The sequence below is a fragment of the Vipera ursinii genome, assembly GCF_947247035.1.
Source record: "Vipera ursinii genome assembly, chromosome: Z".
NCBI lineage: Eukaryota > Metazoa > Chordata > Lepidosauria > Squamata > Viperidae > Vipera > Vipera ursinii.
Window position 1 is genome coordinate 102,128,894 of NC_139517.1, and position 14,899 is coordinate 102,143,792.

The 14,899-nt window shown below is 35.3% G+C and overlaps 1 protein-coding gene across 2 annotated transcripts in view; it reads right to left on the reverse strand.

Annotated features, from left to right (window-relative positions):
• The window catches only part of SPAG6 (sperm associated antigen 6), a 50,907-nt gene that overhangs the window by 16,301 nt on the left and 19,707 nt on the right, over positions 1–14,899 (reverse strand). For both annotated transcript variants that reach the window (XM_083378054.1, XM_083378053.1), the window contains exons 4-7: positions 10,720–10,903; positions 5,239–5,444; positions 3,953–4,126; positions 545–697 (exon numbers count right to left, since the gene is read on the reverse strand). In XM_083378054.1, the coding sequence (XP_083234180.1) occupies positions 545–697; positions 3,953–4,126; positions 5,239–5,444; positions 10,720–10,903 (717 nt within the window). The remainder of the gene's footprint in view (positions 1–544; positions 698–3,952; positions 4,127–5,238; positions 5,445–10,719; positions 10,904–14,899) is intronic.

A 14,899-nucleotide genomic window follows, 5' to 3' on the forward strand; every position in this document is an offset into this window, starting at 1 on the left:
TATTATTATGTCAATACAGTATGACTCAATGGGATCAAAACTCTGTGTGATTGTGCCTTATATAGAAATAACTTCAGAAATATTTTAAAAGAGAATTAAGACAGCTTACAAGCTAACAATGTATGGAAAATCCAACCTTTCAAAATTCTTTAAACTCAGCAGCACACTTTTGTCAGTGTATTTCCATACTTATTAGCTGATAAGAACAAGTAGATATGCAAAAGATATATTTAATGTTTACAGTATTTATGGTCTGCCTTCTCTTCAAAGGAAAATAGCTTTGCCTTTCCTATTTATTTTCACAACAACCCTTTAAAACAGGATTGACGGAGCAGTTGGCCCAAGGATAGTTGTCAACTTTATGCCATAGCTAAATCTATCTTTTCAGTTTTATTAATATCACAAAACTCCTTCCTATAAACATATTTATTCTTTACCTTTTGCTAATGTTCTTGTCCCTGACCTGTAAAAATAATCATATGCACTTGAGCCAAGTTCTATAAATAGCATTCTGGTTGTAGCATTGGAAGATCCAGAAACTAACCTTAGAGATAATCACTGCCATAGCCAGGTTTTCCGAGTGAGCAGCTACGTAGCCCAACATCATAATACCTGGGAGTCTAACATTTCCTTTGCAGCTACCAATGCAGTCAATGATGGCAGCCACCCCTCCAGCATTTACGATAAGTTGTGAAAGCTGAAAACAAATATAGTCAGAGTTGCTATCATTTCTCATGACTTCCAAACTATATAATTACATGTTTTTTTTCTAAACTATTACATGTTGAATAAATGCTCAATGAGACACACAAATTAGAAAAAAGAATGTAATGCATACACTTATCTACTTAATATGCCTTCAAGAGTTTAATATTTAACTTAAGTATTTTAATTATGTCATCTTTATTTTTTTATCATTTGGAATGTTGCTAACCATCTTGTTTGTTCTGGCAAGATAGAATGAGAGGTATAATTTAAATAAATGAAAATAAATAAGCACTACTAAGAAGTGGAACATATCAATTCTGAGCAAACAAACAACTGGTTTCAACTAAGAGCCAACTAAGTGTCTCCTGGTATTTTCAAGTCTAAGAAATGTATTATGGCCTGCACTTTCATCAACTCCAGAGAAAGTGCAGCATTGCAGAGACAGAGAAAAGTTGTTTTATGCCGTAAACAAAGTGACAATGAATGATATCAAAAACCAATTAAATCCAGCATTCCAATCCACAGAGACCAAGCAAACAAGTACAGTTGAATGGAAAAGTTTTCTAAATTTCTGAAGCTGTTTGGGCCAAGATCAGGGCTTAACTCAGGTATATCTGAAAAAAGCTGGAAACAATAGAAGGTTTTAGATAACTAAGTGCTTCCAGCGATCATTCCCTAAAGCTAAGAAACAAAACTCATTAAAACATAGCCTTCACACTGCAATTTTGTATAAAATGCTTAATATGATTTTGCACATGAGTCCTACTGTGTGTATATATTATAGCATGGAGGAAAGCATCTTTGCCATATTTTTGAAAATATATATAGCGCTCATCATTGCATGTTAATTCTCTGGGAATATATTTATATAGGCATCATTTTCTAGTGCTACTATGCATCTCTAAACATGCCAATCTGTAAACTTAAGTCCTCATCAGAGGCCTGCCTCTGGATTACAAGATGTCATTGTAAAAGGCCTTCTTGAGGATAAGGCTGTAATTTGGACTTCTCTCTCTAGGGAAGCTCCCTCTCATCCCCTCACCCTAGGGCACATTTATTAATGTAGAATAAATAGTATCACCACAAAACAAGAAGCGGAAGTGTGCAATGATGCATAGACCAACACTCTTAAGTGGAATACCAGTCAAGGAGTGGGATTCAAAGCATTTGATGAAAATAAAAAAGGCAGCTGTGCCCAAATATCAAGCAATTATCTTCAGTGTGTGTGGCAGTTTGTTTAAACAACATGGAGTAGCATCAGCAATGAGCAATATTCTAGAATACATCCAATTGTGCCAGATGCTGGTCCCAAGACCGATTGCCTATGGTTTTGGCATCAAATTTCGTTTTTAAAAAATCCTCAAGACTTAGTACATCAGTGTCACTTTGGCTGTTATTTTTATAGCTATCCTAGTGGATATATATTACTGGCATGATTTATTTGGCATTTAAAATAATGGCCATAATAGGCAACCTCGGCTCTTTTATGACTCATGGACTTCAACTCCCAGAATTCCTGAGTCAGCTATGCTGACTCAGGAATTCTGGGAGTTGAAATCCATGAGTTATAAAAGAGCCGAGGTTGCCTACCTGCTCTAGGCTAAACATCAACCAGCCAAATCTGGCTACATTTTGAGGGCTATATTGTTGTCTGAATATTTACAATCTCTATCAACTAGGTGCCTTTGTAGTGAGGTCTCTCCACTTTCCAATAACATCTGGCAAGTCAGTCGCTGCAGAGCTGGGCAACTAATACTATGCGTGACAAAGGTTTCGCCAGCTAAATGGCTTTAGGATGCCTGCCGAGTGCGTACGGCAATCCTTTGACAAGCAAGTTATCAACAGGATTCCCTCAAGATCAAAACAGCGCTTCCCAGCAGACCGGCGCGAGCGAAAAAGTCTTGCACCGAAGCCCATGGCCAGAACCAGCTAGAGGGGTGGCTGCGACAGACTGCAATTCGGCCGGCCCCTTCCCCCACCACCGCCATTTCAAATGCCAGGGCTTTTAGACGCACAGCGAGGACTCCTGCGGAGACCGGGCTCTGCGGCACAAAGGAAGTTTAGACGGCAGCGGCGATTCCCCAAATCCTTCAACCTCCTTCGCCTTTCATTCCCAATCGACTCACAATATCTCCTTCAGGGCCCGAGGGTGGCATAGGGTAGGGGACCGTTCCCCAAAGCCCTGAAGCACCTGAGATAATGAGGATATTGAATTTCGGTGCGAGATTTTGTGGCTTAAATTAATAAAAAGCTCTTTATAATGAGATCCTAGTGGGCTGTAAGAGTCCCCGAACGACGCGAAGGGGGAGGGGAGAATTTATACTCCTCAATACACTTTATTCTTTTAACCTAAGGTAAGTCCTTGGGCTGAGTTGGTTATTTCTGAGCATATAATGTGGCACCTAACAACTAGTAAGCTTTGCCTCATAAACTATTAAAGGTTTGTGGGGTAAAATATCTTCTCCTGATTTACTGATACCAGCAAACCAGTTATTTCAGAGCTGGAAAGTAGTTATGGGGTGTATAATTTATTCCAATACACTTACAGCCCACTAGGATCTTATTATAAGGAGCTTTTTATTAATTTAAGCCACAAAATCTCACAACGAAATCACCGTCTAGTGATTTCTTCTTTGTCAATCTTTCTACTGTCTGTCAATCCTCACAGTTCACAGGTTATGTCCCATTTGGATCTGCTCAGCAGTATGGCCATTTCCTGTTCAGATCACAGAAGGCATTTTCAAGACAACCCAATGATCATCTTACTAAGGCAATTTCTTTTAAAAATCCAATGTTTTTGCCATGTTTAAGAGAATTGAACCTAGCAGAAAACCCAACACAATGTTAAATAAACAGGAATTTCTTCATTTTGTTCACTGTACTCTGAATGCAGCCTAGGGATGCTTTATACTTCATTATTAATTTGTATAGACTATCCCAGATAGCTGAGCCATTAAATATTTCTGATATACTAATATCCACCAATAAAAAGCTGAATTTGTCAATTTTGATTTCTCTTACATATTTGTATAGCCTTTCATGCCCCAAAACAGCAAAAAAAATTATTTATACTAAAAGCAATAAGGGCTTTGCCTAATTATAGAACAATACTGAAGATCTTATGCATATCTATATCTGTCATTTATAGATGTGTTTGTGTACATATAGGCATACACACATACACATTTAAACATATTCACTTATATACAAACATCATGACCTTATTTATATTCACATGATTTACCTCAGGAGTATGTCTTGCTATCTCTCTAATTAGAGTTGCAGCATTTTTTTTGACATATTCATCAGAGTCCTTCAGGCACGTGAGTACAACAGGAAAAATTTCTGCTTCAACCACCATTTCTGCCAGATCCACAGAGTGCTTTGCTATCTGGCTAAGAGCTGACAACACCTGACGCTGGTAAACAGGAATGAGTGTTTTATAAATGGTTGTATATAGAGAAAGCAATAAAAAAGGCAGAAAATTCCCTTTCAAATTGTGAAGGCATCACCCCCTCAAAATACATAATTTCAAAACAAAAAAATGATTAAAAAAATTCCAACAGGAAACATATATATTTACTTGGAAGAAAATTTTTCTTAGCTAAGTGAACCTATGTTAACTACTTTTATGGATTTTTTATTTTTTATAGATCCACTTAGTACATGAATGGACAGCTATGTAATTCTTTTAAAGAAATAAACTAAATATTGTAATTAGGAAATGTAATTTCTAGCAATTCAAAACAGAATTCAACACATGCTATTTATTGCTTTTTAAAAAAAATCCATACACCTTAAAATATTGTTTCCTTTTATTAGGACAGACCATACAGATCTTCATCAACTATATAGCTTACAATGTTTCAAATAAATATTCTATAAATCTGTTGCTTTTTGTGAAAAAAAACCACTGACTGTTAACAGTCCCCACCCCACCCCCCCAAAAAACCTATACACAGGACGAAGAGAGTTTATGTAATTTTAGATACTATCCATTGTTATTGTGCATGATTTTCTATAAGCCAAAGATTCTCCTGGAGCACATTATTAAAAATCTGGAGGCTTGTACCTACTGTATGACACTTATCTGATTTATTCAAAGGTGCATGTAACTGAAATAAATTGAGTTTCCAAAACAAAATATTGTGGAGTATGGCATTATTGTTAAAAACACAAAAAGGGCAAACATAATGTTTAACACTTTATAAACTACCCATATTGAATCCATTATAACAAATGATTTTTCTAGAATTCAGAAAAGCTCTTGATGATAACTGCTACAAATCTGCATCTCATTGCTGAGAATCCAAATATTCTCCATATTAAAGAATTGCCCTGTTTCTTATACACCAACTATTATTACCCCTTACATACTATAAGACAGTCACATTAAACAGCCAGATCTCCCCTTTGTTCCAAGTTAGCAATGCATATTTTTGAGAAAAAAAAGCTCATTGAGGATTAATACAGTTTTTCCAATATACTAATCGTGTTCTCAGTTGGAAAAAAGGATAGTTTGGGAAGTACCTTTAATTTGGCATCAGGGTTGAGGATCATCTGTGCCAAGTGAGCAATGGCCCCAGCATCCACGACAGTCTGCGCTAATTCTGGAGAATGCTTTGAAACATCACTCAGTGCTGAAGCAGCAATCCTTCTCAAAGCAATCTCTGGCTCTTGGATACAGAGGACTAAGAGAGGAATAGCTCCAGCATCCACCACAGCCTGTGACAGTTCTGTTGGTTCAATGAAAGTAATTAAGTGAATATGGGTGACTGACCCTTGTACAAGCCATTTTTCACCTTGACAGATACAGAGAGAGAGAGAGATTTCTAGTCTCTGGACATCTGCATTTCAAATCAGCCCTTCAAGTTTCATAAACCATGTGGACCAGTCCTCAGCTGAAAAGAATACAGGTCATTAGATAGACCTCCATTTACGTGTACACATTTGAGGTACATTAGACTGAAATGGCTTGCTATTCTGTGTATGTGTGTGTGTGCACGCGCGCATGTGCACACGTGTGCATTTAAAAAGAGTAAGCAGATGTCAGCTGTTTAAGCTCTGACTGTTGCACTGATCAATAAGCAAGCAGCTTTTGCATTGCCTAACAATAAAGAAAAGCCAAAATGCCTAAATGTATCTCCTTTTCCCATAAATCTAATATAGACTGCAGAGTCTTTGTCCTGCTCATACAAGAAGTGGAAAACAATAGGCCTGAATTTTTAATTTCATTATAAGTAACATTATCACCATTCATTCAAAGATCTACCTTGCTAATTCTGAACACTAACATATATTTTAATAGTACCTTTTTATCAGTAAACTACTGGACTTACCCTACATTAAATCACTGCAACAGACAGACACATTAAGCCACCATGGCCAGTTACTTATATTAAGCCACCATGGCCAGAGCTTAACATAAAAATTCACAATAATTGATACAGACTCCATTATATCAAATATTCATTACCCTTCTTCCAACATATTTATCCTTAAACTTCAATAGTGAAGTAAAAAAATTACTGGATAGCAAAACAAGTATTAGGGCATGAGCTATTTTTGCAGATGATGATGAAAAAGGAGCGCAAGTTCCATTAATTTCAAATGGACTATTATAGGTTCTTAAATAAGGTTTTGTTAGGTCTTTTCCTTATTATGCACATAGTCTCTTATCTTTAACATTTAACCTGCCTTGCATTGCCATGGCAACAAATAGCTCTCCTAATTCAAGAGCCCAACTTTGATTTTGCATTTACAGTTCATCAATCAAGGCTTTCTGCAGAACTTTCTTAATGGGGGGGTTAATGCCCACAAACTGATTCCCCACATCTACTTACTCATGTATTACATTGTACATATTCATTAATTTTCATATAGTGTGCTAATGTAAAAACACTTCTTACCTATGATAAAATTTGCTTCTCAACTTATGTAATTGAAATGCAAATGTTGATATATTTATATTGTTACATTGTAACACATTTTTGTCATGTTCTAAACCTCTGCTCCATTTACAACTTTACCCTACTTTATTTCCAATATGACACTCTGTCATATATTTAAATAATATGCTATTTGTCATAAAAGCTGTTTTGTGTATTGTAGGTGTGTGTTTACAAAGTATTTCCCCTTGGTAAAATATACCTGATATAGCAGTAGACACATAATTTATTTAATGTATAAGCTCGTGAAAAAGAAAGATATCCCAAATTCTTTTTATAATCCACCTTGAAAGTTAATAATAAAATACTATCCAAATCGATCGAAAGAAATTTCATCAAAAAAGTAAAACCATTTTAATGAAAGATTCTCCCCCACAAGTTCTTAGCAACTAATTTCATATAATTATGAACAATATAACTATTTCATAGTAACTATATTACCATAAAGAGGTTGAATAATAATCATTTTTTTAAAATCTAAAAAGAGATCATAAACTCATTGGCCATAGAATTTGCATTAAGAACTTCATAGAGATTAATTGCTATTCTGTTAAAAAAAAACCTTTACAGTTACATTTTAAGTGTTCTTTAGATCTCCTCTTTCCATGTATTCAAGTTGGTTTTTAAATAAAAATATGGTTAACATGATGTCTAACTACAGTGAAGAACCAAATGTTTTAAAAGCGTGGTGGGACCTAAAGCGCCTTTTGTTTTCTCAAATCTATAGAGCAATCTCATGAAATTGCCAAAATAACAAATCTAAATGTTCATTTTTCATTAAAAAAGACTATAGAGTTTATTCATACATTGCTTATCACACTACAGAAAGAGTTCTTCTTTTCCTGCCCCCCAACTGTCTCAACCTGGTTGGCAAACAAAAGATTATTTTAAAAAAATCTTTTAAAAGAGGGGAAAAGAATCTAGCAGTGTGAATTAATTCTTGATTGGAGGAAAGGCACAGAAGGCTTCTGTATAAAGAACTATTTTAAATAAAGGGAGCAGATAAAAAACCTGTGCAAAGTAAAGTGGTAGAATTATATATATTAAAAATTAGTTTCTACCATTTCCTCTAACAATGAATTGGGGTAGCCAAATGCCTACAGATTTTGAAATTTAGAATCATTCAATATTATGGATGTCATTTTTGTGTACTAAGCTAATTTGATATGGAGAACTATTTTATTGCTACAGTAAGAGAGCAACATCAAATATCAAAAGATAGAAATCAATTAGCCTTCAAGAACAGTAAACATTAGGGAGATTCAAAATGCAGTGTGTGCTGAGAAAAATAAAATAAAGTCACTAAAGTTTTAAGGAGGGCAGAAGGAAAATTGGCATATCAAAGAGTTAACATTTTATAATAAAGAATCCTAGAAAGATTTGACACTAATGGTAAAAATTCCCTCCCTATACAAAGATATGGGGAAGAAATGGAGGTAGTGACAGATTTTATTTTCCTGGGTTCCAAGATCACTGCAGATGGGGACTGTAGCCAAAAAATTAAAAGACGCTTGCTCCTCGGGAGGAAAGCCATGGCAAATCTAGACAGCACACTAAAAAGCAGAGACATCACCCTGTCAACAAAAGTGCGTATAGTCAAGGCTATGGTCCTCCCAGCTGCAATGTATGGCAGTGAAAGTTGGACCATAAAAAAGGCTGAGCGCCAACAAATTGAGGCCTTTGAACTATGGTGCTAGAGAAGACTCCTGCGAGTCCCTTGGACTGCAAGGCGATCAAACCGGTCAGTCCTAGAGGAGATCAACCCTGACCGCTCTTTAGAAGGCCAGATCCTGAAGCTAAAATTCAAATACTTTGGCCACCTAATGAGAAGAAAGGACTCACTGGAGAAGAGCCTAATGCTGGGGAAGGTTGAGGGCAAGAGAAGAAGGGGATGACAGAGAATGAGGTGGCTGGATGGAGTCACTGAAGCAGTAGGCGTGAGCTTAAATGGACTCCAGAAGATGGTAGAGGACAGGAAGGCCTGGAGGAATGTTGTCCATAGGGTCGCGATGGGTCGGACACAACTTCGCAGCTAACAACAACAACATACAAAGATGTCTATATGGAAGAAAAATAAGAAAGGAACTTTTCCTTTTTCATTTCCTAGAATTCCACTTTCTGCTTTGTAATGCTTAGATCAAGGAAAGACATTCCCCCCCTCCCAAATTAAGTCTTCTGGTATTAGAACACATGACTGGACAAGACTGCATAGTAAAGACTATCTCTGTTTTCTTAAACTGACTTTGTTTTTTAGTCTCTAGATCCTGTAATAGCACATTACCAAAACACAAATAATTTCCAAAATAATAGCAAATCACCAAAACACAAATACTACAATAAACATACTTTAAAAATATTTTATAACTCCTATTCTTCAAAAATATTAGTTTCACCCATTCATTATTATTTTAATATATCATAGATCATTGGCTATTAAAAAACTTGCAACCGAAAAGCTGATTACTCTTCATATAAAACAATATTAAAAACTTCAAAACATTAATTTACCCATCTTCAATCTCTGAACAACCTATTGTGACTTTTGTTCCAGGATGATTTATAACCTTGACTAGAGACTGGGAATACACGTTTTGTTAATGTATCTTGCCTTGTTTTATTATGTGGCCATCTTGAATTCAGTTTCCATATTGCCTGCTAAATTAAGATCAGGTAGGTCAAGGAGTTAGGAATTACTCCCTTAGCCTAGAATCCAGATGTATATGGAAACTATTTAACCCCCATGGTGGCTGTCTTCCTTTGAACTTCAAGATGTGCCTTATTCCCTAAGAAGTTTACAGTGCTGGTAGCTGTGCTGATTAGTTTTCAATTAGCTTTTTTATTAGTTATCTGTCATCTGCATACTAGCTGTCGATTGTTAATTGGGACACTTCAAGGAAATGTTTAGTGATTTGCTATGCTCCTTTTGATATAATTCAAAATCAAGGACTATTGTGATAGGGAGAGGAACTATTCCCCTGATCTGCTGTGTGGTCAATTTTGTGCACTTTGTATTACTGTTTCCATGGTCACAGGTTCTCTGCGTGTCTGAATCTACAATTGCTTCATGATGGGAAAAGAAACATTGCTCTCTAGAAGCATGTTCTGGTAATTTACAAATTCATTGTAACTAGTATTTTACTCTATCTTCGTCTTTGCCATTTATAAACTAGAATGATGTACAAGATAGAAATCTATTCCATATCTCTTTCGGGGTTTTGTAAACCAATATTTTCTTTGTCCTAGATAAATCTCCTTTTCTTTTACAAAAAACCCTCATTATTTTGTCACTAGTTTGTTTAAATATTTTTTACAAATAAAAGATTAATAATATAGAAGAGCTGAAAGGTATTATTTGAAATGTATCCCTTTTTCCCAAATTACATTATCCTTTCTCGTTTCTAAGTATATTTAACAAGAAAAATAGAGGTATTAAATAGGCTAATCCAAGTCTCCTGGCAATGCTTTCCTTAAGAATATTTGGTAACTGTTAGGGAGTTGTGCTGTAGAGAATCTGTAATTTGAAATGCAGAATAAAAAATACATAGTTACTCCTCCCTTAAAAATCAACCAGTTATTTTAATGTCTACATTACAGCACTTCTGATTAAGAAATTATAATCCTAATTAGCATTTATACTGATGCTAGAATTACAAAGAGTTCCATTCTCATCCTTATGTCTTTGTTTACAGAAAATAAAATATATGGGCATTACAAACAAGAGAATCAGAAGAAAGGGTGGAATTTCAACTGTGCCTATTTTTTTACTTTTTGCCAGTAATCCAACATTATTTCTTGCCCCTTTTTCAATATGCATTTTTTTCTAGCAGTTTTTACAACAATATTGTAAAGCGGGCAGCATTGTTCTCCTTTTTAGAAAGAGGCTAAATTTCAACCAAGCACATCTTCATACACATTATGTTCCATTTGCTTTTTTTTTTTAATCTGATACATGCTATCCGTGTTTATTTGCTCATATAGGAGGTAAGAGCCATTGCCTATTTTATGTGTTGGGTTTCATAATGTAAATACTTGATGCATCCTAAAATGTTAAGAAGTCTCTTACCTGAATTATGTCTTGCTATATAACCAAGGGCCCAGGATGCAGCTTCCTTCACCCCAGGATCAAAATCTTCTAAGCAAATTACCAGTGTATCCAGTGCTCCACAATCCACTATTGCCTGGGCAAGCTGAGGAGAATGCTTTCCAACTGCACGTAATACAAATGCAGCCGCTTTCTTATAAAAACGCTACAGAAGTACAGAAAAGATTAGAATAAATTGCAATTATTTAACCAGGGAGTCTTATGACTGAAAAGAAATGAATCAACTAAATCTGTGTGTGAGAAGGGCAGTATCCAAATTTGAAAAATAAATAAATTTATTTACCATACTTATATGCCACTTGTTATGGAATGCTTCCCCATGGTGTATAAAATTAAAAATACATTTGATTACAATAAAAAACAATGTAAGCTCAAAATATAAAAATCCAATTCAAATATAAAAATCACCCTTTGATTTTTCATTGCCAAACTACGGTAAATAAAAATATTTTTTAATAATGTGGCTAAACAGCAAAGTCAGCAGAGGGTTTTTTGTTGAAGGGGTGTTCCAGTGAATGAATCACAACAACAGTAACAAAGGGTTTCTATATAAAAAGAGTCTACAGAACAGATGTTATTAGGAAGACCTCTGATACTTGTAATGATCAAGCAGATGTCCATGAAATAATGTCACTCTCAGGAATCCTGATCCAAAGTTATTTTTTTTTAATAATAACAAAGCCTTAAACCTTTGGCAGCAAATTGTCAGTGCAATTATTTCAAAACTGGTATTATATATATGTACTACAGAATAATTTTGCCACTGCACATTGCATAAACTAGGACAGGTCCACATTGAATAATATAATCCACCAATACAATATTCAATACATAAAGTTACTAATGCATGAATCAGTAGTTAAATTATCTGGCATGCACACACTAAAATAGTGAAAGAGAAGCATTTTGTCTCATTTACATTAGGTATTAATTTATAGGAGGGACGCGGTGGCTCAGTGGGTTAGGATGTTGAGCTTGTCGATCAAAAGGTCGGCAGTTTGGCGGGTTGAATCCCAAGTGCCGCGTAGCAGAGTGAGCGCCTGTTACTCGTCCCAGCTTCTGCCAACCTAGCAGTTTGAAAGCACATAAAAATGCAAGTAGAAAAATAGGGACCACTACGGTGGGAAGGTAACAGCGTTGCATGCGCCTTTGGCGTCTAGTCATGCCGGCCACATGACCACGGAGACGTCCTCAGACAAGTGCTGGCTCTTCGGCTTTGAAATGGAGATGAGCACCGGCCCCTAGAGTCGGAAACGACTAGCACGCATGTGCGGGGGAACCTTTACCTTACCTTAATTTATAGGACCTTTGTTCCTCAATATGTGTTATTAAAAGAGCAGGCATACTTTGTAATAAGACTAGGAATGAAATCTTACTCCTGCAGCATTTATGTCTGAGTTCAGAGAATGGAACAACCAAAATCAAGGTAAAGGAAACTGTCTTTGAAATTAAAATTGTGGGAATTGGTCTTGTAGAAAAAAATCTGGAGGGGCACTAGCCAAAAGGCCAATCTCTGTTCTCTAATGTCCAATAATGCATGATTTTGAATAATGCACTTCAGTCAGAAGAAACAAAGTATCCTGTTAAATGTTAGGAAAAACTTCCTAATAGTAAGAAGAGTTGAAAAGTAGAATCAATCACCCAGAGAGGGCTCTCTTCACTGCATCAATAACAAGTAATTTGTTGTGCTTGTTTTAATCTGGAATTCTGCATAGAGCAGGGGCTGGTTCAATGGTCTTAATGAATCTTTTCAACTTTCAAAAGTGATGGATGGACATCATCTACCTTCCCATAACACCCAAGTAAAACTTTTCCCATTCTTCATTCTTGGCTTTTATGTGCTGATAGATTGAGCACTGCAATTAATTTATCCAAGGAGAATCCTCTTTGATCATATCACATTTGTCCTTAGTAATTTCTGATGGATGTATAATATGTGAAGTAAAGCATAGATTATCACAGGTTTGCCTTTCATCATGTGAAGGATTTCTAGCTAGAAGAATGCTGCAAGGAAACATTACAAAGTAAGAATAGAAAAATTCCCAGCTGATTCTAAGAAAAAAATTAGCTGCTTTTTTTGCAAACATAGTAGTTGCAGTGCAGTGAGTGAAAGTGTATTCAAACTTTTACATCTGCCATAATATATGCACTGTTTTTATTTTGGAGCTCATATAGTTAATATGCATTCAATTTTTTCAGAAAAATGTTGTGTTTAACTCTGTAAGTTTCAGTATAATATATAATTTGACTAGGCGGCTTAACTTTTGCAGGCAACTGTATATGTGGGGGGAGAAAGGGCTTCAACTTCATCATGCAAAAAGAGCAGGCCAGTGGAGAGATGAGAGAATCAAAAAATATGCATTAGATTGGAAATGTACATGCTAAATTAAAAATGTTGTATTACTGAAATGCATGTATACCAAAAAGGTAAAGATAATCATGAATTTACTTGACTAGCCTTTCCATATCTGGTTGCTCTCAAATGTAATAATCCTCAAATCCTATAACTTTCAGTTAGCAAATCCAAAAATTATGCTGACTGAGAATTATGAAGGTGAAATTCAGTACTACACAACTGTGAGGTACAAGTCTTAGAAAAATTATAATCAAGTTAACAGTTAAGATGAAAGTAGAAAATGGCATTTGTTCAGGACATAAATTTGATCAAAACAAGCATATAAATTTCAAACAATAATAGGAAAATCTTCAAAGAATGGTTTAAGAACTAGGGCTTCAATGCAGAAAAATGCAACCATTGTTATATTGGATTTCTGTTGAAAGAACAATAATTACAGAGTAATAATAGCATGTGCTTATATCTTTTATTAATCAAAATATGTAAAGTCGAAAATAAAATAGACAAATAGTGACTTATACTCAACAAGCTTCATAACCAATGGCATGGATGCAAACCGGTCCTTTCATAATTGCCACTCATTTGCTAGATTTTATCTTTTTCATACAAATTCTGTTTCCATCAGAACAGGAGCAGTTGGCTTAACATTAATTTTTAAATTTATGTTTTCAATCTTAGTTTTTATCATTCTACAGAATCACTAATCTGAATAGCAAACTGAAGACAGCAATAATTCACTATTGGTCAGAATGTTATAATAACCCAGGACAAGGATGAAACCTCTTAAACAAAGGAAAATGCAGAGATGGAAAACTCATAATCAAACACATAAATTATTACAAAAACAAAATCAAACTGGAACAGGGTTCATAGCATTCAAATAAGGGATAATTCTTTGTATTCTTAATTCCAAAAAGAAGTTATTATTCTATTAGAGCAATGCTTTTCTACCCAAAGCATTTGCAGTCAAGAGATTTGGAGTTTTGCAGAGTTAATTCTGAAGCTGGAAGGCAGGCAGTTTCCCATTGTTAGGTACTCTTACCTCATTCCACCTGCTTAACTCTTTCTGCTGAAGTCAATGTACCACCATTTTATTTTTTTAATGATAATTTTTTCCTTATCACAAAAATAAGATCAACCAAGTAACAACAAAGACCAAAAGATGAGTGTTATCTGGATGCTAATGTTTGCATTTCTCCATTTCTCAGTTAGAGGTAATATTGACTGAGTCACTGAGGGGAAATACTGAGTGTTGCAAATGTGGTACAAAAAGGTTTCTGAAGATTTGGAGTGAACTGATGGCTAGGTGAAAGAAGAAAGAAAGAAAGAAAGAAAGAAAGAAAGAAAGAAAGAAAGAAAGAAAGAAAGAAAGAAAGAAAGAAAGAAAGAAAGAGAGAGAGAGAGAGAGAGAGAGAGAGAGAGAAAGAAAGAAAGAAAGAAAGAAAGAAAGAAAGAAAGAAAGAAAGAAAGAAAGAAAGAAAGAAAAAGAAAGAAAATCCATTTAAAGAAGAGAGCTAGAATAAGCAGCTTTCCACCTTTGTTGTTTGCCAAGAAAGGCAAGATGGTTGATATGGGAAAAGAATAGATGAAATGATCAGGAACAACATACAGTAGTAGAAAAATCTATGGCTCTTTCATATCTTTCTTTGAGTTAAAGCCCATACAGAAAAAATTGTTTGCCTTCTTTCTGCCAACTTACCTTTTACAAAGAAGTGGCCAGAGGACTTCCAAATATGGCAATACAGGGCAAAGCTAGCCCTAGGTAATTGAACAACATTCAGGCTT